This window comes from Suillus bovinus, assembly GCF_016758785.1.
Source record: "Suillus bovinus strain UH-Sbo-P2 chromosome Unknown EDB93scaffold_2, whole genome shotgun sequence".
Classification (NCBI taxonomy): Eukaryota; Fungi; Basidiomycota; class Agaricomycetes; order Boletales; family Suillaceae; genus Suillus; species Suillus bovinus.
Window position 1 is genome coordinate 883,289 of NW_024542058.1, and position 25,056 is coordinate 908,344.

The window sequence follows — 25,056 nt, forward strand, 5'->3', positions numbered from 1 at the left end:
ACCTAGGCCTGGCCATGGGCTTACAAGGGGCACTGAAAGGCTTCAATGGTAAGATTCTCTATTGACAAGTTTAGTGATTCAGCTCTGACTCATTGGAAGCCAATCGACTCACTTGTGAAGCATTTGTGGACATATTTGCAGCTAAATATACTGAAGTCACATTCCTTGCACGCTCTAGTCTTTTCTGTGTTGCAAGAACACTAGATCTCCTGAAAAAACTGCAGCTTGCGCGATGTCTGTGGAGTCCTTGATTGTCAGTTGCCTTCTCCCAAGAACAACCTCGAGCTCCGCAAGACACCATTAAAAAAAAACAGGATCCAAAGTACTTTTTGTGAAAGCCACATGAAGTATTACTGACACTGGCTATACAGCCTTGTCTGAGCTTCCAAGTTCCGAAGCTTTCAAGTTCCCTAGAGGCGGTACTAATCCATGCATCCAGTGAGAATCCAAGTCGGAGTTTACTATCCACATTTCAAATTACTTATCTTTTTGCCTTATATGATGTAGGTTCAATATGGGAATTACAGTTATATTAATAATATGTATTATACATACACGTACTCATAAGCAACTGTTCAACATTCAGCCTTTGAAACCTGCATACTTGCCTCCCTCTTGATCCCCTGCCCACGCTAAACATGTCTTTTCTCAGTCCTTCACACTCTTCCAGAGTGTCTAGTCATGAGTGTGAGGGCAGTGATGGGCCTAGTCATCATATGACTGTGGATACACTTGAACCTGCTCCAGTCCTTGATATGATGACTGGTAGAACTTTCAGTCAGCATATCCCGCAAACCAAACGTGCAAGGTCACCATCATCAGACGAAACCGACAGTGACATAAACGAACCTGTAACCGCTCCCCCGATAATCCACCATCTATCTCATTTTGTCAAGCATGCAAAATCAAACCCCAAGCCCTACAAGAGAGATGGGCCTGCCAGATCGGAGCACCGCTTTTTCAACAATCAGTTGCATCACAATGACTCAATGAGTCAGGAAGATGCTGAGAAGGTATGTTGTGGTATATGAATGTATAACTTGCTTATTTGACAAAAACATACCAGAGCAAAGATGTGCTCAAGTGTTGCCTGAGAAGGTTGTCTCCTGGGGCTGCAGCTCAAGCTGTCGCTATGATGCATACTGACATTGAATGGAGGTGTGTGTGTGCTCTGGCAACGGCGTGGGAAATCTATGCTAGTGAGGAGCACTTTAAGTTCCTTCACATGGTTCTGGAGGATGAGGGGGAAGAATACACAAACACTTCCCAGGAGCCTCTTGGAACATCAGTCCAGGAACTCATAAGAGTTAGTGAGATTGATATCAAGGAACAGATAGACTGCGGTGTCGCAGCATACAGCAACAATATTGTATTGTTCTCTGTTGGGGATACTCAGCTAGATTATCTTGAAAATACTCGTATGTTTTTTATCTATTAATGTGAGTACTGTCGCAGCTGATGACCAGCTCAAAGTCACAGATAATAGCAACTCTGACGACTCGGGCATTGCTCTTACAAACTCAGAAGAAGACCGGTTCCGAACAACCTTCAAGTTGGGAAATCCTGCTGATGTCAGCTGAAGTAATCGGCATTCCTTCGAAATCACCTGACTTTGCACTGACTGTGTTGGTGACAAATAGATAGGCCATCATCGTTGAGCCATAGCAACAGGAAGGCAGCAGCACTCTCTTTTTTGTGATGGATCATGCATTAGCGGGTTGGATTGTGCCATGGAATGCTACAGAGCGCTCTGTAACACTAGCACTAAATTATGTTTCCCTGATGCTGGGACAAAATTTCCCCTGTAGTTACATTGATGCAGGCCCCACTTTTTTTATTTGTTCTGCATTCATTCAAGTTGTGTCAGTATTAGTTATTTCTTCCGGGTCACTCAGCCATCTATTTGTTACGATAGCTTACAACATGACATGTACCATCAATGACATTACAGCTATTGTGGACAACTTGCTGTGAAGCCAAACGAGATTCTATGGCACTTCAGAAGTTCAGTTGAGTGCGTGAGTAAGGTTGAATTATTGGATTATCCATTAATTTTAATTCTGAAGTTATAATACCGGTTGTGTCTGAGTCAGTTGATCGCAGCCGGCACCAAATTCAAAATTGGCTGACACGACTAATTTGGACTTGGTGGAAGGTTCCGAATTTCATAGGTGTAGGCTCGGTATATAGCTGTACAATTCAATTGAACTCCATTTGGCGACGACACAAGGTGACAAGTTGCACCTTGTTCCACCCCAAACCTCACAATAGCAGAAATTAATGTAGGCTGCCCTTCTGACGTGTCGACTTGTCAAATGTGTATGCATCTCAAACAGGAAATAACAAGTAGGTTCCTCCAACTGTGTTGAGCTACAGGGGCCAGGAATGAAGATCTTGATTCAATGATATCGAAGTAATATTATTGTAAGTCTTGATTCTTAATAACATTGTCCAATAGATTCGGTATCACGTCCGGGATGCCGAGCTTGAAGATTTGACTACCAGTTGGGATACGAAGGATCACAGTCAAAAATTCCCCCTCCCTCCACTCACTGCTCGCAAGTCATTATCAATCAGACTCTCTGGTAATGGATACATCAGATTTTGGATGGCAGACACAGTACGTTCGCGACCTACCGGCTCTTAGTTAATCTGCGATGACATGGTCTGGCAGCCTGACACACCTCTCAGTGGGTCACTCCAAATCAGGCCAACTTCAAGTCGAGCAGTCACAGCCTGGACTCAGTTTTCCAGCAGGCAGATACGGTATGTTTCTCAATTCAACATCTGGACATTGACATTAATGTTTATCCCACCAAGTTCACAATCTTGAGTTAGGGTACAACATTCAGGCTGAAAATGCCTCAAATGTTTTAGGACATACTCCAGATAACCTACACGCCACCTTCAGTCACGGTGATGGTAAGCTTTTTCGTGTCACATCAGCCTTCTGCCACACTCACAATCTTCAAGTCCATGCAGGACCCAGTGCAGGTCATCACAATTATGATGGCTACCCAAAACCCAAGGCAACGTCGACTTTGGATTGGAGCAGCCAGTCCAGCAGTATGGTCCTGGTTCCCAATTCTCTGTCGCAGCATATGCTCCGAGTTAAGTCAGTGGCCATCTCGAGCTGCCAATGCACAATAATAGCACCAACCTGAATGGTATTTATTTTGTGTATCATTAATTTCTGCCGTCCTAACTTCGATGATTTCAAGTTCAACACGGTAACTACTTGATGCCCTCGGGTAGCAGCCAACAGGGCGTGCAAACGATGCTGCTGGTTTCTTTCCCAGGGCATCATGTGGACGGCCATTACGATGGCAGTCACAACTATGACTCCAACTTGAACGGTATTGATTTTGTGTATCATTGATTTCTGCCATTCTAACTTCGACAATCTTTAAGCTCAACACAGTAACTACTTGGTGCCCTCAGGTAGCAGCCAGCAGGGTGTGCAAATGACGCTGCCACATTCTTTCCCAGGACACGATGCGGATGGCCATTACAACAGGCGGTCACAACTATAATTTTACTGTATCACATGGCATGAACAATCCTCCTCCCCTTCCTGATACCCACCATTCTGTGGTATCCCACAGCTCAAACAACTCTCAGCCCGCCATGTCTAACGACATCTACTACTTTATGAGATTCAACAACTCAAACCTTCAGGCCCCTCTTGACCCCATACCTGAAGTGACAAGAAAGTTGATCCATGGTAGGCATACCTCCCGCAAAACTAAAACTGCCGCCTCTACCCAGACGAAGTTCCTCAAGTCCAAATATGTCACCCAGGAATCACCTCTGTCCACAGAACATGTGTCCTCATTGTTTGTCTTTTTAACACCGACATTACTCCAGGATTTCAAAGGGGACGTTCAGACCGACATGTTTAAGAAGCTGTTCAAAGACAATCTCTTTCCATCTCCAACTGAACTTTCCACCATTGCCAACGACACATTAGATGCAACAATTGTGTGCTATACCACTCAGAACACCGATCACGGGCATGAGCTCACCCATTGGAAATCAGGCTCAGATGCTAAGAAGCTTCTTACGAGGCTCAAAGGAGTACTGAAAAAGATACACGGCAACTTCGAGGAAATCACCAGTATCTCTTGGATATCAGCCTATGACTTGAGCCTTGATCTATCCCTTTCAAGAGACGAAATGCAAGCAGTGCGGGTTGCAAATATGACATCCCTGCTATCTGACTTTCTATTTGCAGACAAAATTGTTGAGGTAGGTCTGATTTTTATGATCAAACCTTACGTTTTCAGTGTTCACCATACTCTACATTTAGGTGACCATGGACGATAGGCAAATTATGTTGTGTCGAACTCCATGTGGCCACAACACCATCTTCAACCTGTTAGAATACATCATAACCTGCAAGCAATACTCTTGGTATATCCCCCTTGGTACAGTCTTGGATACCCCCCCTTACCAATGCCATCGCCCTTGCAGTAACCTCGCGTGCTTGGTCATTGAAAAAAGCTTTAGCGGGTCCTTGGTCTGCAACTTTCGACCTTGGCAGTGAGGAGAACAAGGTCTATTACATATCCACAAAGTCTCGTCTATGCATGTTGCCCGAGGATGAACACTTGAGATTTGACACATTGTTGATTAACATGTGTCGTGCACTATGGTAACTGCGCATTTGGTAGTAATTAGTAGTACATCTCTTGCCTTACTACATATCTACTGACTAGTAGAGCTTGCATATGTTTTCGTCTTGTCAGACTGACAGTCATACTAGCTCCTCGTTGTGCATCGGATTGTATTCAAGTTGTGTCGATGTCATACTTACAAATCTGTTGACAACTATCTTGCCAACTTCGAGTCCGTATATAAGTACTTGTCTCCGAGCATCTCCACTATCTTTGCGGCATGAGTTGTTAAAGCGCACAGAATTTCAAAACATTTCTTATGCATTCCAGGTGGTCCAACACTCTTGCTCGTTCATCTGTGCCTATCTTGTTTTCATGAGTTCATTAAGTGCCAACTCTGACCGACGTTTGTCCACATTCTACAAAGGTTTACAAGCTTATTGGCTCACAATGGGCTGACCAAGGGACCACTTTTTGTTATGGACAATTCAAAAACGAGACTAACCAGGCTTTCCTTATCGCTCGCTCAGAAGTCCATTTCGACAAACTCATCCTGACTACTCGCATCCGCACCACTGACATCTATCAATGCCAACAAGGTCTGTTTGGTATATATATTTACAAGGGGATCTGCTGATACCTACTCATGTGACCACCAGATACATTGATTGTCTGGACGGAACTGGACGGTGCAGATTACGCCTTGAGCTTCCAGGACGCAGATGTTACAAGAACATCTAGACGCTTGGGCCCCTACCATTTTTCTCCTAATCCTCCTCGTATCAGCCCTCGCGTCATACCCTTACCCCGACCTTACCCTTGTCATCCTCGTCATCCTCGCATTCCCTTTCGCCCTCTACCTGTCGCTTCAGCAAAGCCAGTACATCTGGCCGGACCCTTTTGCTGACGAAGCATACCCATGCTCCATTTCACCACCTGACTGATCCTGTGGACAGTCCCTTTGCCCTTACCGTCCGGACGGTAACCTATGATCTAATGCACGACGCATCCCCTTTGCCCTTTTCCCTTTCTTGATCTCTGACTCGATGTGCAGTTGCACATGCGACTTATACTTAGATCCGCAGCTGCATGATCGTGCCCCTGCGCGTTTCACTTCTTATTCTGATCTTTGACTCACTTTCTTATCTGCACGTTCAGAGCTCACCCGTGTCTCACTTCGAACGTGCCTTCCTTTTATGGTCATACCCTTTACCGATTACTTCTCTTGGTAGTACGAGTTATCATCCACTAATACGCTTCCTGTCCTCTATATAAACTCGCTACCATGTAACATATTCCTTAACTTGAATCTACTTGGTTCTTGACCTCCTACTCTTACCAGAGTGATCCTTTCTGCCTCGCCAGCAGTCTATATTCTATCTTCTTATCTGCTCTTCGCGGATAAGCCTATAGTCTCGATCTTTACTCATCGACTTCGTCGATGAGCAAAGCCCCTGTTAACTAGTCGGACTTCTGTCCTTCTAATTAACAACGATCTTACGATTAACCTTCGGGTGTCGTAAGCCTAGGCCGATTTAGCTTATTGTCTCACACCCGCTTGACATAAGCTACCCAATTTGGACATAGGCGTCAAATCTTACTTGCCGAAGCCTCACCAAGTAAGACCCCTAACCTTGGGCTAGCCCAAGGACATCCTCGACCGTTGACGACACACGCTCTGTTTGAGCGTCGCCAACAGATACCATCCAAGTTGTAACAGCAGAAGGGTGTGCAGAGGTGTGGAATTTCATCATTGAGGTCCAGCGTCACATGAATGTTGTTGGTATGTACAACCCTTGACCCTATGCCGCACTGCTTCCTTTCTGGTTTACTTCCTGTTGTACTATCTAACTTACACGCCTTCAGGAGAAAGTAGTGTTGGGGGTTCATCATCTCCTCGAAGTGACCACTCTACAACAGCAGCAATTATCCGCTCCAGCCACTTGCCTCAACCAGAACTTGGGAATATTCCCAATATTGAATGTGCCATTAAAACACTAGTGCGTGGACAGGCGATTAGGGAGAGAATATGCGAGTATATCCTGCGCGAGGTCCATTGTCAAATTATCAAATTCTTCACGATTAGCCCGCTAAACTTTGAGCAGGAATATATCATGAAGATGATAGAAGTCTTCAAACTGGCAGAAGACTTGGAGAATGCAGAGAATCTCCAGGCACTGTGCAGTCTCATGCAAACCATATGTGCATTCATCTGCCACCATGACAAATTTTTATTGATGATATTTTGTAGTAGTAATGATTCATGATCATGGACTATACGAGCATATCCTTGATAACAGTGTATTCTTTGGTGCTGTAGGTATGCTTGAATGTATGTTTCTTGTTGTTCCTGCATAATGTGCACAAAACTCAACCCGACTTCCTCAAAGATGGCCCCAAGTTCCCAAATCACAAAGCGAACTACTGAGAGTTTCTCCATGTAACCTCTAAATTTTACCAACCTATTCCCATACAAGACATCATGATTCAGAAGAAAATCCACCACACCTACTGTCTACAGTTTCTTAAAGACGTCATTCTTGTGTGTGTTCTCGACGACTCCACCTTCAATGTCCTCAACTCCTGCATTATCTACAACCAAATCAACATAATCAACCATGTCCAGCAGGATACCATGTTTCTTTGCGAAATATTGTCACTATATGTGAACGAGGAGGTTTTGACGGGAGGGAAAGACAAGGATGAGAAGCGCAAGGATATGGATGTTGACGGCAAACCAAACGGCACCCGTGCAAATGGCTCAACCCCAAGGCCTTTCTCATTCTGCCCACCAGATAATCTCTTGGAGCATGAGTTGACCCTCCGTAGAGAAGTATTGGTGCTTATACAGCAGCTTTGCATCATGGGTAAAAATGTGCCGCTTGCTGCTCATATCTCTCTCTTTCTATCCCTTGTCAATCGGAGTATCCTATTCGCTGTCCGGTGGGCGTTCTCACTTTCAGAGAATGACCCAGAAGTGAAAACAACAATCAGCATTGCGGGTGAAGTGATGTCTGCACTGCTCAATCACGATTTAAATGGTGTTCAAAATCACATCACCAAGCAAGCCTCAGCTATTAAGAGGGAGAGTAAGGAGGTATGGCCGATGGGAGAGCAAGCTGAGATGCTTTTATGAATAATGTGCAAAGTATTGACACATACTCAGGATTTGGCATTGCAATGTCAGGTTGGAGATGCCCTGAAGACCATGTTGGATGTCTCTCCCAAGGATGGTCCTGAATTGACACCTGTAAGCATTGTCTGATTCACATATTGTAAACCATCTCACAGCAGCTTCAGGCTGGTTTGAACATCAAGCTACTTTGTCTGAAAGATGACCCAGGAACTGAGAAATTTCTTGATTACTTCTACAAGAGATGCATAGAACTCCTATTCAAACCATTCCACAACATCCCTGATTTCAAGACCCAGACTGGTTCGTTTCTACCTGACATGTAGACTACGCTTTGTGACTGATTCATTTTTCACAGAGCCAGTGTTGAAGCTTTTGCGTGAGAAGACTAACCTTTACCTATACTTATCCAACTTAGTATGCAACTTTGCTCAACAGCATGGCTTCTGCATTCATTTTTCCATGCTTTCCTCTAACATCTCTGCTCGTATGGCCTCATTCCTCAAAGCCCAGGACAAGCACTTACGTCTCAGTACATCTCATTCATATCGTGTAGTATGTATTTATACTGACTGGAGAGTGCAGCTGCTTTTTGCTTTTTCCGAATATGCCTTCTTCATTTTCTGTGCTAATGTTATGGATTCACCATACAGATTGGCTTCTCCTGTGACAATCGATCCAGAGACAGGAAAGCCTTATGGCCCAGAATTCCCTCAGACATCGATACACGATGACATGCAGTGAGCAGTCTCTCAATATCTTGAATGGTCTCTGACCTGGTTCATTGACAGACTGCATAAGCTCATTCTTGATCATCTTGGGATTTCTAGTGTCGCTGTAGTCATTGGAGGCTCCATGGGCAGAATGGCTGTACTCAAATGGCCTCTGTGCACCCCTCCAGGTTATGTCCGCCATATTATTACTTTGGCTACATCTGCACAACACTCTGCATGGTGTATCAGTTGGGGAGAGGCACAAGGTCAAAGCATTTAGTGATCCACTTTATGACGACAGATACTATATGAAACAGCCTTCGATGGGTTTGGCTGCTGCTCAGATGGCCACACTTTTAACCTATCAGTCATGCGACTCTTTTGAGAGTTGCTTTGGACGTCACCCTCAAGTTACCCCTGTCCTGGAATCTAGCACTGTCGCACCTTCTATTATGCTCACTGATTTACTCCTTCTGAACAAAAGGAACTCGCAACACATATACTTGATGCAGAACTTGTAGTCATCCCATCACCTGATGGCCACGATGGCTTCCTCCTCGAATTCGAGCAAATCAACATGCATATTCTTAGGTTTCTTAGAAGGGAGTTTCCAGGTTTATATGAGAGAGGTGAGGAGGATTTTTCCAAGGGGGACTTTGTAATCAAGAAAACGAGCCTGTTTGGAGAAGCTGAGGTCAATATCACAAGGTGGTAGGGCTCGCGCAACCAGCCATGTCTACTCACCCCAGCGTCAATATCAAGTACTAATATGGTTTGAATACATGTGTCAGATTCTATAGACTTAGTTCCACAGAAACATTCGTTACTAAGTTAAGTTACAGCATGATGTGGTGGACAACATGCTGGTGGTTATGCGTGCTTAGATACATTAGAAAATAAGTTAAGTTTTTGCTGTGTGCTTAGAAATAACCTGAAAGCCAGAAAGATTGAGAAAAATCAGCAAGGTTAAGATGAGTGCACTGCTGTCCCTTGCACGTTGTGATGGCGGCTTGTCACAGCTTTTTTATGGTGTGCATGATATCATTCTACATTTGTTGTCAAGCGACAAAGGTACCTTCTCATGAGAAGGTCTTGAATAGCATTATAATCCGACAACTAAATAAGGCCAAATGACAATGCACGAAATGATTGGGATGAGTGTACTACCGCCCCTCATTGGCTGCAAGGGAGGAATGTCGCAGCTTTGAGGCTAAATCTAATGGTATTCTATATCTGTTGACAAGTATCAAAGGCACTTTCCATGACAAAGCCTTGGATAACATGGTAATTAAAAAATGAGATCTGGTAAGATGACAAAGCTCAAACCGATTGACTTGGGTATGCTACCATCCCTCATTGGCTACAAAGACGGAATGTCCCAGCATGGTCATGAATCGTTCATGTCAAGCTGGGTTTGCAAGCATCCATGGGTATGTATGTGAAACTCAAATTGCTCACAACATAAAAAGTAATATTTAGCAAGAGCAAAATTAAATCGTGTTATACTTCCCACGGCTACAATATCGAGGACTCATCAATTCACTGATGATATTTTACCGAGTGATGAACGAATTTGATTGGTTGATTACGTTCTACACACCGTGCTTATATAAGTGCATCTGCAACGGCGGTTGTACACCGTTGTACTTACGAGTGACCGTGTCAGTTTCCCAGCAACGTCTCAAACTCTTCACGATGGATGGCTCGACCTCCGTAGCACTTGAGCCTTTGCTATCATTCCTGGCGTTCTCCTTGTCAAAACTGGAGTCTGGCTTCTACAGAATTCCAGGCTCAGCAGTCGTTGCACGATATGTCAAGTCTTCTCACCAGAACGATCCTGGACGAACAATTCTCGAGCTTATTCTCGTCATTTTTGCCATAAGGACTCTACTACAGTCCAGGACGCGTACCGATAGGTCAGGAAAACATTTTATCAAATTTTCTGAAAAGGTTATTTGATTTATTGAATTGCGCTTCTTGGTCCCTAACTGATGTTCTTATAGGAAATAGACGAATTAGTGGATGAATGGGTGCCCGAACCTCTTGTACAACCTCTTAGCGAGTGGGAACAGAAAGATCTCAGCTCAGTTCCCGTCATTTCTGGCCCTAATGGCCCCAAGCCAAAACTCCTCTCAACTGGTAAAATTGTAACCAACCTCGCTAGCTTCAACTTTGCTGGACTAGCGGGCAATGAGAGGGTCAAGGAGCGAGCCCTCGAAACCCTCCAGAAATATGGTCTTGGGAGTTGTGGACCTCCCGGATTCTACGGAACCATCGGTGAATGCGACTGGTAGCGACGTGTCGTGGTAAGCTGACGTGTAATATGTATTAGATGTCCATCTCGACCTTGAACGTGATATCGCCGAGTTCCTGGGTACGGAGGCTTCTATCCTGTACTCCCAAGGCTTTTCAACTATTTCGTCCGTCATTCCCGCCTTTTGCAAACGTGGGGATATCATCGTTGCCGACCGTTCCGTGAACTTTGCCATTCAAAAAGGCATTTCAATATCCCGTTCGACCGTTCGTTGGTTTGACCATAATGACCTCAAGAGTCTCGAGGATACCCTCATCAGCGTAGAGAAGGAGAGGAAAAAACGCAAGGGTCCTCTTACGCGTAGATTCATTATAACCGAAGGTATCTTTGAGCGTGATGGAGAAATGGTTGATCTTCCTAAACTGGTTGGTTACTTCATTCCGATCTCTTTAGTTCCATGTTGAATTTTGGTTTGCAGGTCGAACTTAAGCTGAAGTTCAAGTATCGTCTCATCCTAGATGAAAGCATCTCTTTCGGAACCATGGGCCGGACTGGGCGTGGCCTGACAGAACTGTACAACGTTCCCGTGGGTTGGCTTCTCCTTTTCTGAGGATACAGCTCACATGCACGCTTTCAGGCTTCGCAGATTGACATGCTCGTAGGCTCTGTTGCTAACGGTCTTTGTTCTGCAGGTGGCTTCTGTGCTGGTTCTTCTATCGTAGTGGATCACCAAGTAAGTACAAATTGCTTCACATTCGTGATCCTGTACTGATGCATCAAACAGCGGATCAACGGCACGTCCTTCGTGTTCTCAGCTTCCATGCCTGCTCTCCTGGCAACCTCTGGGTCGGAAGCAATAACTTTTCTCCGGAACAACCCTTCGGTACTTCTCAATCTGCAAGATAACATTCGGGCTATCCGTGCAGTGTTGGAGAAAACCGAAGGCATCACGCTCCTCGGTCATCGCGCCAGCCCTATCATACATTTCTGCTTGCGAACCCAACAACAATCGCTTTCTGTCACCCAGCCCACCTATGACTACGAGGCTGAAGAACGCATCCTACAAGACATTGTCGATGATTCGATAGCAAACGGTGTGCTACTGACGCGGGCGAAGCACTTACGTGGACAAGAGATGGTCGAGTCTAGGCCCACTATACGTATCGCTGCCACTGCGGCTCTTTCGAGGAAAGAGGTGGAAAAGGCAGCGGGCATTGTTAAAGCCAGTGTTACTCGTATTTTGAGCAAGAGGAAATAAATCAGTTTGGGTCGACGGTCCTTGGTGCATATATACCAATCTACGGATTTTATTCTGTTATTACAAACTTTTCGTCGTCGATCCGTACTATACACATTTAATTGCCTGAGGCATACTACTGTCCGACACCGCTATATAGAACTACATGACTTGAATGATGACATAGATAATACGGATATGTATAGCTTTGTTGTCAGCTGATCCTTATTGAACTATCCTCCATAAGCCTGACGGCTTCTTTCAAAGCATCATCTAGCTCCGTCAGCCATGCCCATTCCCAATTCTTGGTGATCGTCTTGCCGACCTTGTGTAAAGGAACGTTGGTTTGAAACGCGCATATTTGGCCATTAAGCCTTGAGCGTAGAGCCACATCCGATGTAAATGGCCGTCTCAATTTGTCATATATGGCAAGGGCCCTGGGTACTGTGTCCAAGGTCGTGGCTTTGTGTCCGAGAACAGTTGCGAGCAGGTAAGCATCCTATCAAATCAAATCAGCACGGTATGAAATGGGAGCACAAATGTGCGCAGCTGACCTCTATACTCAGACCAGCGCCAGCGCCCTGGAACGGCAGCATTGCATGGGCAGCATCCCCCAAGAGCGCGACTCGCCCAAAGTTCGTTGTCGGTAACGTTTTTACGGTGTGCACAGCCCAAAGCGTGCCTTTTTCTACGCACTGCGGAGATTGTCGGTGAACAGTGAACGACAGATATGAACGACAGACCTCGAGAAGGAGCTTCGCATCTTCTTCGAAGTCTTCGAAAGGCTCAACGAATTGTTCAGCCGTGAGTTCTCCGACCCACTCGTTGTTAGCCTTCCCTTGGAAAGACCGACGAGAGATTCGTGGATCGGCTTCATAGGCCGTGCTAACGAGATCGGGTTGAAGCGTGAACCCTGCGATATTGATGTATTTCCCAAGAGAAATTGGGTATCCGAGGAAGAACTAAGACCCGTCAGCCTCTATATGATAAACAGATGATAGATAAAAATATCTCACAGCATCTTTTCCCAAGTACTAGAAATGAAGGCACCGCTCAGTCGATGCTATGCCACGTAACTAGAAGATGTTTTACCTGAGTAATCCCTCCCGCAAAGACGCGGTGGTTAGGACAACGCGCGCGCAGCTTCTCCGCAGGAATCAATGTTCGGTATGCAGTGACGCCACTCCAGACTGGGTTGATGCATGAGAGCACAGATTGCTTTTGGCGGGGATCTATGACATCAGCCAGCTCACGCATCATGCAGGACCTGACTGCAGATTTGATCCCGTCAGCACCAATTAGAACATCGCATGTCGCGGTCGATCCATCTTTAAATATTAATCTGATTGGTGATTTTCTTGAACGGGGCTGAATATATGATTGTAGTCGCTTGGCGTTGTGCGTTGTACAAGACGGCGAGAGATGGGAGAGAAGTACGCCATGAAAGTCAGCTCGATGAAAACGCATTTGATTGCCTGTGCTACCGATTGTGGTCAGAGTGAGATGTATTTGGATGTGCAGGGAAGTTGACCTTTCGTCACCAAATCAAAAAGCTGAAAGCCAGCGGCTTGATCACTTTTACGGTGGTTGATACATCGGACTAGATTTTTCTCAGTGAATTTGAATATCTGTCGTATACAAATTATCACTGACCATATTCTTCTGTGCATTCGTAACCGCAACGCTGAATTAGCTGTTGCTCCAAATCATGCCCAAGTTTTCGCAACACCTAGATGATTGTCTAATGCCAGCATCTTTTATTTTCCGAGATCTATACCTTGAATGACCTAGGCCAGATACCCAAACCAGCCCCAACTTCACAAAAGCTCTGAGCGGCTTCGTACACGTCGACGACAATATCCGGGTACTGGGATAAGGCAACGGCTAGTGTCAAACCACCTACGCCTCCTCCGCTAAGGCAATATTGTGATGAGCATGACTTTAGCCACAAGTTGAAGACGCCTCACCAGATGGCAATCCTGAACTTAGGTGTAGACATTGTATTTGAAGATGATTATTCCGGAGTGCTAGTGGTTTATTATATATGCCGCGTCCGCATGGGAGTGAGAATTTGAGTACCGCACTGGCGACGTACCGTGACCAATTCTACTCGCATTGTAACACGAAAAACGCGCCACATGATGTCAGGTAAGCATCAATATGTTCTTTCTTGAGCATGTCCGATTGAATCGTGTCATTAGTCGCTGGCCTTCATTTAAGCCGTTGAAATCGCATGAAAAGCATTGACGGTAACAAAATGTTACCAAACCAACCCGAAAATGATATCGACTAGTCGGTTGGAATCAACCCAAATCATGTCCATCAAAGTTGAATGCGTACTTGGGTTAACAGGAGCTGCGAGGCACACGGAAAAGAAGCAAACCGAAATATCCTAATTTGGAAAATTGGAGATCGATGACAGCGATCAAGTGGCACGTGACATGCGGGCTTGTCACAGCAAACCACATTGCAGATTGGCCTGATTCTGACCTCCTGATCATGACATTCACATACGTTATCGGTGGGCCACTTTAAACATGCTGAAGAAAGATTGAATTGATCTTTTTTACGCAGAACACATGGAGGAGGATGAAATAACCCCGAAATCTCTCCCACCCTGGGTTGAGCTAGAATATGCGGCACGTAATAGACTCCTCACCGCAATTCGCTCAAGGACTCAAGGTTATTTTAGCATATGATCATGTTGGCTGGAAAAAACGGTCGCGTTGAGTTTACGCATCTCTCGCACAACTCTTGTTCATTGCTCGATACTCGGTTAGCCTCTATCAATGAACCCACTGCCGCATCATACCATGTCCATACTCAGTCAGTAATGGAGCTGCTGGAGAAAAATAACATTCCGATTACGAGGGTATGTCTTCTTGACCCGAAAGCTCAAACAGTACTCGCTCCGGAGGACGCCAAAACTTTTGATCATTTCTTGTTTGGGGTGAGATCTATATCTGCTGAAACCTTGGGCTCGTTGTTAAACTTGACTTCTGTCTGCAAGGGTATACTAGGTAAGCATATCGCGGCTCCTTTCCGTCATCAGATTATTTTGGACATTGCACGCCAGGTGATGATCCCCCTCGTGATCGAACATCTGAGCTCCGCCAACTTGGTTTTCCTTCGCGTCATCTGGGTCCAATGCAGATGACAACAGATACCGCCCTCGGTGTAACGAAGCGAGTTGTCGATGACAAAGGTGACTCTTGTACTTCTTCAACAGCGAAACCGTTCAAGCCGTTTTAGTGCAACTGAATGCGATACCATACGTGGTGTGTCGCACGATATTTACAAGCATAATGAACGTTCATGGCCTATCTAGGACTATCCAACCATCACATTCAATGCTAAAGAAAGCGTTGAAATGCCTTTCCGTCAGTGAAACTTCTAAATCACGTTAGTGTCAGGACTAACCGCATCTTTCACCCGCGGCTATCGTGGAATTTCAACAGGGTATATTGCCAACGGAAAAGAACCCGTCTTACCCCCCGGAATGCGGGAACTTCTGCACGAGGATCTTAACAAAAGTGTCATCTTCTAAAACCACTTACAATGTTACATAGCAATTGCCGTCATGGGGTTCACACGTGGTGGTCCTTATATCCCCCCTGGACCCAGCATCTTTCAGTCTTTTAGTATGACTGGCTGAGTTGTACCATGGAATGGAACTTTGTCGGATATGTGTCTTATCACACAGAACTGCTAAACGAGTAAAGGATATTGGGTAAGAAAAATCGCAAGAGAACCACAAGACGAGCTTTTTTTTTCTACAATTTTTGGCCTTTGCAGAGTTGTACTCTATGTAGGACACTACTTTCTAAACTGAGAGACCCCGTGTCCCATTTTTTCCCGAGCGCGTGAATGCCCTGATGTGGGGCGTACCCCCATCAGCGCCGTTCCCGCCGGCTGTTTTACAACACAAGCTTACTGGCAGTCCATGTCAATAATATGAACTATCGCCACGCTTGAGGGGAGTATAAAACAGGACGCAGCTGATCGACAAGCAAGTGATTATCGACGTCCCGCACAACGGACAGTGGAAAAGGACAATGATGAACACACGCTTTGACGTGCTGTGACCTACCGCGGGTACTTTGCATTCTTTCATTGGTTACGATCTATTCAAGATAGATCTCTATATATTTCGCGAGTCACTTTTTTGGCGTGAAAACGTGATTATTTAAATGGTAACGGTATGCTCCGCTCAACTCACGTAAAATGTCAATCTCGTGGCATGAATGCCACTGATGGATATTTGCTCACTAGGCAGAACTAATTTCGTCAGGTGTCTGGTTGCGATCATAAGGCGTCGCGCAGTGAGGTAAAACATCCATACGGCATAATTATAATCAATGACCCTGGCGCCTATGCCCTCGACCCAAACCGTTGGTCGAATGTCCGCCTGCTAGGAGATTCATTAGCCTCTGCCAACATCACTAACAAGACAAGAAAGCGAAAGTGCGTGGACTCAATGCCTGCGAGCCAAACAACCCATCACAGTAGCACAATGGAGAGATGCTCGTGATGAGAGAATCACGAATCACAAATATTGAACTGAACTGAAACTGCGGAAAGAAACCGAATGGAAAAAAAGGCTCACCGACAGAAGGTACCAGGAAGGTCAAAAGGACCCGAAGTAAGAGCCCTGACGCCTTATAGAGCGTCGTCCCGAGGTAGACCACGTCCTTACACCTGCCGCAGATACCCGTCTTCTATTATGCAAGTCTATTGGCTAGGGCTAGAGGGACACTAGAAGAGCAGGTGGCGGTTTTGAACCTGCAAAATTTCTCGTCAGGGCCTGGGGGGCCTATCATACCTCGCCGTTCTTTTCGTTCGGATAAGAAGCAACCCAGCGGGAATAAATGGTCCATGCTCTACTGCAATCAAGTCTATACCTGGCCAGCGGCTGCATTCGGTACTCACGACCTACTGGCAGGGTGATTTACAGGTTTGGAGAAGGGACTAATGGGGGGATAAGAAAATTTGTCCCCCAGGTTCGGTCAATGTTTAGCATAGGCCGAACTCCTAAGGGACCCATGCACAGCCGTTTCTGAATCGCACTGTCCGTGCAGAGACAAAATTAAACCATAAAGCGCAGAGATTGGGAACGGCAGGGCTGTACATTATCTGTTGTGCTACTCGGCAACAGCAAACTATATGACAAGATGGTGAGACCTCGAATCCGAGTAGTGATGAAGAGATGTCAGCCGCTATCAGATTCGGGTGTAATCAAGTGCGATTATAGCGCCATCAACTTCTGATTTTCTCGGAATTCGACATGATCATGACTGACAGTGCCTCATGACGATGTGGTAAATCTATCGTAAGTTTCGGTTCCATGATTTGAAAAAGACATACCTGATTTACAACGGGTGCATCGCTATCTGGATCTATCTCATCATGATCTGTTGTCCACGCTTCATCATCCCTCGCTTCCTGAATTACCTCTTCCTGTTTAATCCGAGCTGGTTTTGATTTCCTTCCATCATCAGACTTGCGCCACTTGGGGGCGCAGTGTAAAATGTCCGAGAGCTTCAGTGCTTTGTTTTGTAAGCAGCGAAACGATGCCTAGAGAGCGATTTCTGTGTGGGGAAGGTCTTGTCGTAGGCAAGGTATGGTGCTCCATCTTGATCGAAGCCAAGGATTGATGAGGCAGTGAGAGAAATGACTCAAAAGTTTATGAATTAATATTATATATGAAAGGCAAAACATTGTTTACTGCGCTCTCGACCCTGCTGGCCAGCTGCCTATCGGTGATGTTGCAGTGGCAGCATCATCCTTGGCTGTGGGACGGGAAAGTCAGTCTATGTCTACAAATGACATCGGACTTGAAAAAGGGGAACATATACTGTACTCCTGGATCATCATGCCTGAATAAACAAAGAAAAGACATACTGAGGAATCACATCACACAACCTTAAACTTCAAGCCTGAGTGCGCCACCATAATTCATAGCGCGAAATGGATGCCATCGGGCCGTGGAAAGAGATGAGCGACTGCGTTGCGATTGCACGGTCCACAGTACATTAAGAAGATCTAGATTTGGTTGAACGTGAGCAGAAGCTAAGTGTACAAGTGAATATTCATATTTTACACTTTGCCACCTCGTCTGTTTCAGTCAGTCCTGACTCCTGAATCGCATGCTTTCAAAAGGGATCCTGGATACCTAGTAGGGCACTGAGTACCGTCGGATGTACTTGCAGAAAGAAAACTGCTCACCTCGTCCAAAACAGTTGGTCATCATCTTCGCCATGAATCATGTCTAAATTACTGCGTCGTCCAGTGACAAACGGTGTGCGCTCCGTCATCCATAACTTGAAATACCGCGTTGACTGTCTTGAAATGGGGCCCAATCAGGCTCATCAGAGACGACACTGTGGTGCATGACGGGCCATTATCCTGGATGGATGACACGTCTAGGGCGAGAATTGAAGACGACTCGACGAGCTCGATAGTGCCGCAGTATCCGAAGAGCTTCCCGAGGAGGTTGTTCTTGGCTGTCTCGGAATGATGTGCCTCCGCAAATCACATTCGAGTCGACATTAGACTGGGACTAGACGGTCTAGACCTGCCTCTGTGCTGCACAGAACTTGAAGCTGATCTCGTTCTTCGCTTGAAGGGGGTTGGAAATACATTTGCGGTGAGAAACAAGCGCGAACACAGCAACCAATTAATAATGTTCAGTAGTTCCTGCTCATCATCTTGTTCATATTTCTCGTTCATCAGATATATGGCTTTTCGCAGTCAGCTTGGCACTTGCTCGCAACCCTTGATATTCGCCAAGAGAGGAATGAAAAAGAGGAGATCGAGCCTGTTGTTAGACTTTAGAGTGCTGTTTTTAGGTGGGTTTTACTTTTGTGTTTTTGCTTCAGGTCGGGGGCGGGACTCGGGAGTTTCAGTTGTTTCTACTTGCATCAACGCATTCGTTTTGAGTATGAGGTTGTGCGGCAGTCATGGTCGTGGTGCATACGAGACAAAGATGATTCAGTTCGAGGATGCAAGCACTTTCGTTTTTGCCGAGATCTGGGCGCTTTCGCTAAGCGCTTACCCTCGCTTATAAGCACCGTTATAAGTTTTTGGGATTTACTTTTGATGTCTTTCGTGCGGACCGTGACAAGATTTGTGATCTCACATTTCCTTCCTTTTGCCCGCTTCTTCCTTTCACTCCTTTCAATGCACACATGGCCCATCCCAGCACAACACCCCCGCTATGCTGATTCCTGAACTAGTAGGGACTGAATGGAGGTCTTAGAGGGTTGCTCAGTTCTCGCCTGGGATGTACTCCATGAAAATCACCGGCGCGACCTTCACCGTGGCCTGAAACGACCCGACCTGAACCATAGAGCTGGAGGTTGGTAGAGCCTTGAAGGTGCCCAAGGCGTTTTAGGCTTCGGCTTCGTGTGCAAACGAAGCCTCATACTTGCGGGTAGTATATTTCTTGCCACAATGAGCCATCCAAAAACTTTCTTTCCTGTCGAGGGATCGCCTGATGCGAGTGCACGACGGTTAACTGGTAGCGGCCTTCTCGTTGATAGTCTGAACTTCTGTGCTAGTTCCCAAACTTCTGATAACTTGGAGATTGAAAGATTGGGGAATCAGCTCAGCTCCCGAGGGAGAGCTTGCCTTGGGGACTCGAAACTATTGAGATTGCTCCAGCGACACGTATCTTTTGTAGTCGGTTTCAAGGAACGCTAAATATCGTTCCTGAGTTTTAAAGCGCGAAGGCGGGCAGTTCGATTTCCCCCTAAATCCCTCAGAGATCATGACAAGGTGCGCGCATCTATTTTCCTGTGTACGCGTGTGCATCTCACGCGCTTACATTTAGACACTGTCTCTCACTCGTCGAACCACATAGTTACATTACTGACTTCGATGAATGAAACATCGCTCAGGCGGTGTGAATTTATTTGCCTTCCCAAACTGTAGATTCATACTGGCAACTCTGACAAGCCATGATGTCCCTCCACGCATCAGACTGCCAACTCAGACCCGGAGACCCAATGCTGATGATGCTAATATTGGAAGTTCATCAAGCAGCAATGGTTGCGTACCCGTGTTGAGCAGATGACTCCCCCTACTTGTGTGCCACCCCAAGGTAATGTTCGGACCAGCTTAACACATTATATCGCCGTGTAGACGACTTTCACTAGCACAAAACCGACGTTACATTAAGCATACTGCTTACTCGGACGTGAGCTCTTAGTGAGCTCGCACTTTGAGAAGCCCAGGTTCGTACAATACCGACCCAGAATGTTGTTGACCCCCATTTTTCCTGCTACAATTCTCGTTTTGCGAGCATAAATTATTGCCTATACTGAAGCACTATATACTCAATAGAATGGATCAATACTGTCATTCAGGCCACTAGTACTGTCCGCCCTGAATATCATAGTCGCTATCGCTAGAATCCTCGAATGTAATGTGCGACACTTGCTCATCCCAGTGAAACGACCCAAGGTTATCCTCAAACCATTTCCTGTCCGTTTTGAATAACGCTGGTCCACCCTCAACGGATATCAATGTGATGGGCGCCACAATCGGAAATGTCCAATCAATAGCTTCTTGATCGTGTGTCCAGAAAATGGATCTGCGTGCTAACTTCCTCCGCTTTCGCACCATAGTCTTGAGCAATCTCGGAGAAAACTTCGTGCAATTGACAAGGTATAATTCTTTCACCCCCTTGCATGCGAAGGACTGGTCGTGTGGTCCTCCGTCCATCATGTCTCGCAGGAAATCATCATGGAAGCATTCACAATCGACAAGCGAGAGTGTGCGTCCCCGCCAATGTGCAAGAGGAACCATCAAATTCTGGTCGTCTGAAAGACCGCGGAAGGCGACGCCACCAGAGAGTAGGGAGTGGTGGCAAGTAGTGATAGCGCAACGAGAAATGCGAGTTGAATCTGGGACACTGTCGACATAACCGATGATTTCGGAGAGCACATCGCCTGATAGGTCCTCCAAATTCATAGATATTAGGTCTATACTAATATCATTTACTGTGGTCCAAGGACGCAGGCGAGAGAAGTGCAGATCCTTGAGCTCCAAGAATTCAAGGCCAGGAGATTCCTCTACTGCCCTCAACAGCTTGTATAAATCAATGCCATTGTCTGAAAGGGGGCGATAGCGGGAAATTGAAAGTGAGCTCAAGTAGTGTAGGCGCCTGAGCCAGTTGTTACGGTCTACACAGACTTCAAAAAAATTTCGAGCATCAAGATAGAGGTGGCGAAGACCGGGTGCATCAAAACTCCAGTGCACAAGCTTCCGAGGCGGAGATCCACCATCGTCAACTTTACATTTGAGCTCCAAGGTAAGCAGGTGAGGAGCCGTCTCCCGATGAAAGTCGTGAAGTATGGACGGCAATGATGAGCTGTACATCACGTTGAAGCGGATGCTTCTACATCGCTCAATATGCCTGACGAGTTCGCGGGTCGCTTTGAAGACTTTTGACTTTTCCCTCTTGTCATCTCCGTCGAATTCATCGCGATGTCTGGTGATGATAACATCTAGATGAAGATTTCTTGACCACTCGAAATAATGTCGAATATCTTGGCTTTGTGTATGTTGAGAGTCGACTCTGATGACTACGCGAGTCCAGAACTCTGGAACACTTGACAACACCAAACGCCACATCGAACATACTGCGGCCGGAGCGTAAGGGAACAACGATGACAGAGGTTCGTCTAATCTCCATATCTCACCGGTTTGAGTGAGACGATGAGATGACCGATAAAGATGGGTGAATATCGCCAGCAAAAGTTCGATGGGCAGGGCTCCTATAAAATTTCGTGGAGCAGCCGCGCAAGATTGGGCTTGTGTGGAGTGGTAAATGGCGAACAGTGACTCGTCAGGACAATAATCTTCATCAGTTGGATTCGATGGATCAAGGAGCACCTGTCATACGCCGGGGTTCAACGTTAATGTTCAACTTCTATAGGTGGAAGGGCGACGTTGACTACAAACTCACTTGGTGGGTCATGGCAGGCAATCGCACGGTTCTAGGTTATATCAGAGTTGTATGCTTGTTTCAATGCGGTTCCTGATTACAATTGATTTCGGAAATTTGCGAGAGAATTGCCTTTTTTAATCATTGGCAAGGCAAATCCCCAATTCCTTGTTGTGACATAGTTACGTAATGTCACAAATGCATCGTCAGACACTCGAAGTTTCACTTCAAGCCCCTTCACAAGGGCAGCGACTGTACGTGAACTAATGAACGCCTATGCGACTCAGCTAGATAGTCAGCTTGGAGCGGTGGATAGGTGAGTTTTGGTTGAGTGATGAAGCATGTTTTTGATCTATGCTAAATGCCTCCTAGCACCTGGCACGATTCCCAGGAAGACTCGGACGTCTCGGAGTTGCATAACAGTACCGAAATGACGAAGGAACGATTACGGGAGGATAAATCCTTTGCTGAAGAGGAACGTAGAATGAAAAGTCTCGATGGGTTAATGAACACACTCTTGCTCTGCGTGAGTCCTTCGACCTTTCCTTCCAGAATGACGCAACTAAAATTCAGTATTCACGGGCAGGCGGGTGCTACTGCATTCATAAATAAATTTGCTACCATGCAGCCTGGCTTCCGCCTATACAACAGACAGACAACCTTGGTAGCTGGGGTGAATGACGTCTTCCGCACCATTAGCAATGGCACGTTCACCAGCGGAACAATCCTGTCGGTCTTCGCAGCGCCTTCGTTCACATTTTTGATTCTACAAGGAGTGATGGACGCGTGTCTCTTTGTCCCCCCTTTTATTGTGGCTATCACTATCTTTGGGAAGTGGGTTCTAGGCCATTTCGCCACGAGCACGAGCGAGGACAACTATGAGCAGATGAGACGAAGACCATTGCAAGACTGGCCTCAACATGCGCGGACCCGCATCTTGTCATGGTCAGATGCGTTGCCCGTTTTTTTTGGTCTTTCTCAAGCCCTCTATACACTATGTTGGCTCCTCGGGCGGCAACCGCTCCTAGCAACCTGTCTCACCACGGTGCTCGCTTTGTGGTGTTCGATTACCTTGTTCGTGTTCAAAAAGACTCTTACACCCTCATCTTAATTGTATGGTAGCTTAATATTAATTTAGTGGAGGCTGCGCTTCCTGCTCCGCAGTCGGAGCTCTTATCAGAGGGAAGACTATCCAGAATTTCACACAAAAGTATTCATATATCACTCAATATGCGAACGCCAGCGTGCTGTATGTTAGTGTCAGGGAGGGAGACTGACTTCGACCAACCGAAATTTGTGCAAGGTTGATACCGTCTCAGGTTCATCAGGGAAAACCTCCCTCCCGAAATCGAGATAATTCCAAGTAATTCCCTAGTTTCCGTAAGATTTCAAGTGATTTCAAGTGATTTCAGGTTTCGCTGAATTATTTAAGTCCGGTAGCTCGCTTAATGAATTCCTTTGAATTCCGAGTAGTTTCTTCTGAATTCCATCAAATTCACTTGTCGCTCGACAGATTATTCTGAATATCGTCCAATTCACTCAATGATTGGTCGATGTCAAATTACACGAAAATCAACATTATATTGATTAAAATAGCTTCGTTGTCCTGGGACACGCTGATGTGTGTCGGAAATTTGCGAAAGTGGTTGCAATGAGTCATTATTTACTATCACTCCTGGGGTTCTGCAACATTTTCAATAAATCTTTTGTAACTCCTCAACCGCATCATATTATCTTCTACTGATTTGCACCATTATATATTTGTAGCTACTCTATATGAATATGTTTTTTTCTGATTTTAAGGATTTTTTTGGTGGAGTGTCGGATGAAGGCCAAGAAAATTCAGGGTCTGACTGGTATTCTGCAAAACATGGTCACGTCGTGTCACACATCAGCACAGCAGCGGCACCGTCAACTTTCACTCTCCAAGGACTCTGAAGCTCGTCGTTGCACATCGCTTTGAAAATGAATATAATTGAGGATCATGGTCTATATACTAATAATTGTGATTATAATGGTACTGTTGATAGAGTCCTGACTCATACAGCTGACGGCCTGCATCACTAGAGCCCCCAATGTCATACATCTGCACTCCACCAACTCGAAAATCCTGAGACATACTAGTGAGAGGTCTACCAACTGGTGCGAAGGGAGGGTGAAGAACAGGTGGAGACCAAGGTACAGAATGGTGCATTGAATAATATGGAGGTGCATAGCTGGGTGGGGGCAGATCCATGGCTGACATTGAGGAATGAGTGACAGGCACTGGCAGCCACAGTTGATACCTGGATGGTTGTTGAATCGAATTTGGGGGAATCATATCTTGCGGGAATTCAGGCACCACACTATTGTCATTTTTGAGATGGCGCCTGCGAGAACAGGGGGATTAAATAAACCATCATAGCATTGATTTTTCTTGAGTTCGGGGTGGTCGTTGAAGTGCTGTAAATTTTGCTGTAACAATTCACTGGCGGTTTGGAGGCATTACGAGGATATGAGAACAATGTGAATGTGACTGACTGGACAGTGCCGTGTATCAAGCCGAGTGTGCCGTAGAGGAGATTGAATTTCTTACACACTCTCCTATCTGTTGTCACACTTTCATACATGTCCACAATCCTCCATCTATAGCATCTTAAAACAAGAGAATGACCTCTATCGAAATTGTGTTCTGACACCCTGACAAGGTGTTTGATATACCCCGGGTGTAATTTTTTGAATATCTCTCTAGGATCTATGGGATCTGGATCATTTATGATTATACAAGGTTGCAAATTACCACTATTCTGTCTCTCGCAGCTGCAACACTCAAGAAGTTTTTATTCTACTTGGACAGTACATCATCTCTAAGTAGCCTACATGCATCTAAATTTTTAGGTGATTCAAGCAGCGCATTGAGGTGTTTTGAACAATTTGCATATTACATCCAGTTGCAGATTCCCAGGAATGATAGTACATGTCATTTCAATGCACCCTGAAATCATGAGGTAATGCTACATGCTGAGTTTCAATCTATTGCAAGCTGATTGATATGATGTCTTAGTCCTTATTGATACCCATCAGTGCATTTTTTGTTTTCACCAACCGTCAAGTGTAGTATCGTCAATGAAATGGCCCCCGATCATCAGCAAACTACAAATTTCATGACAGACCA

The 25,056-nt window shown here is 45.6% G+C and overlaps 8 protein-coding genes across 8 annotated transcripts; 5 read left to right on the forward strand and 3 right to left on the reverse strand.

The window, feature by feature from the left end:
• Positions 1-638: 638 nt before the first annotated feature.
• On the forward strand, positions 639-4,658 carry EDB93DRAFT_1099854 (uncharacterized protein; the record flags this gene model as incomplete). Its single annotated transcript, XM_041446952.1, has 13 exons — positions 639-1,013; positions 1,067-1,158; positions 1,201-1,418; positions 1,456-1,571; positions 1,977-2,018; positions 2,459-2,620; positions 2,692-2,766; positions 2,878-2,922; positions 2,947-3,115; positions 3,222-3,356; positions 3,422-3,456; positions 3,490-4,248; positions 4,434-4,658. The coding sequence occupies 13 exons, from the start codon at positions 639-641 to the stop codon at positions 4,656-4,658; spliced, it is 2,448 nt and encodes an 815-aa protein (XP_041313235.1).
• A 2,072-nt stretch (positions 4,659-6,730) lies between these two features.
• EDB93DRAFT_1099855 (uncharacterized protein) lies at positions 6,731-9,177 on the forward strand (the record flags this gene model as incomplete). The annotated part of the gene is made up of 10 exons (XM_041446953.1): positions 6,731-6,818; positions 6,868-6,936; positions 7,094-7,713; positions 7,783-7,866; positions 7,908-8,052; positions 8,108-8,166; positions 8,188-8,304; positions 8,335-8,489; positions 8,541-8,728; positions 8,975-9,177. The coding sequence occupies 10 exons, from the start codon at positions 6,731-6,733 to the stop codon at positions 9,175-9,177; spliced, it is 1,728 nt and encodes a 575-aa protein (XP_041313236.1).
• An 885-nt stretch (positions 9,178-10,062) lies between these two features.
• Positions 10,063-12,071, forward strand: EDB93DRAFT_291229 (serine palmitoyltransferase). The gene is made up of 6 exons (XM_041455992.1): positions 10,063-10,412; positions 10,466-10,739; positions 10,795-11,141; positions 11,195-11,302; positions 11,354-11,449; positions 11,501-12,071. Exons 1-6 carry the CDS (start codon positions 10,158-10,160, stop codon positions 11,972-11,974), a joined length of 1,554 nt encoding a protein of 517 aa, XP_041313237.1. The 5' UTR covers positions 10,063-10,157; the 3' UTR covers positions 11,975-12,071.
• On the reverse strand, positions 12,071-14,298 carry EDB93DRAFT_291226 (FAD/NAD(P)-binding domain-containing protein). Its single transcript, XM_041455991.1, has 9 exons — positions 13,921-14,298; positions 13,731-13,866; positions 13,607-13,682; positions 13,485-13,553; positions 13,046-13,428; positions 12,970-12,987; positions 12,697-12,915; positions 12,508-12,648; positions 12,071-12,452 (listed from the first exon to the last, which is right to left on the reverse strand). Exons 1-9 carry the CDS (start codon positions 13,950-13,952, stop codon positions 12,168-12,170), a joined length of 1,359 nt encoding a protein of 452 aa, XP_041313238.1. The 5' UTR covers positions 13,953-14,298; the 3' UTR covers positions 12,071-12,167.
• Positions 14,299-14,399: 101 nt separating this feature from the next.
• On the forward strand, positions 14,400-15,804 carry EDB93DRAFT_1116010 (SAM-dependent RNA methyltransferase). Its single transcript, XM_041448313.1, has 8 exons — positions 14,400-14,474; positions 14,528-14,592; positions 14,646-14,903; positions 14,964-14,973; positions 15,030-15,158; positions 15,206-15,231; positions 15,282-15,333; positions 15,412-15,804. Exons 1-8 carry the CDS (start codon positions 14,453-14,455, stop codon positions 15,498-15,500), a joined length of 651 nt encoding a protein of 216 aa, XP_041313239.1. The 5' UTR covers positions 14,400-14,452; the 3' UTR covers positions 15,501-15,804.
• Positions 15,805-20,218: 4,414 nt separating this feature from the next.
• EDB93DRAFT_1116023 (uncharacterized protein) lies at positions 20,219-21,998 on the reverse strand. The gene is made up of 2 exons (XM_041448314.1): positions 21,924-21,998; positions 20,219-21,850 (listed from the first exon to the last, which is right to left on the reverse strand). The coding sequence occupies exons 1-2, from the start codon at positions 21,933-21,935 to the stop codon at positions 20,324-20,326; spliced, it is 1,539 nt and encodes a 512-aa protein (XP_041313240.1). The 5' UTR covers positions 21,936-21,998; the 3' UTR covers positions 20,219-20,323.
• A 101-nt stretch (positions 21,999-22,099) lies between these two features.
• Positions 22,100-23,106, forward strand: EDB93DRAFT_291351 (uncharacterized protein). The gene is made up of 3 exons (XM_041455993.1): positions 22,100-22,218; positions 22,275-22,428; positions 22,489-23,106. The coding sequence occupies exons 1-3, from the start codon at positions 22,169-22,171 to the stop codon at positions 23,011-23,013; spliced, it is 729 nt and encodes a 242-aa protein (XP_041313241.1). The 5' UTR covers positions 22,100-22,168; the 3' UTR covers positions 23,014-23,106.
• A 647-nt stretch (positions 23,107-23,753) lies between these two features.
• On the reverse strand, positions 23,754-24,404 carry EDB93DRAFT_1116026 (uncharacterized protein). Its single transcript, XM_041448315.1, has one exon. It carries the CDS (start codon positions 24,114-24,116, stop codon positions 23,892-23,894), a length of 225 nt encoding a protein of 74 aa, XP_041313242.1. The 5' UTR covers positions 24,117-24,404; the 3' UTR covers positions 23,754-23,891.
• Positions 24,405-25,056: the final 652 nt, after the last annotated feature.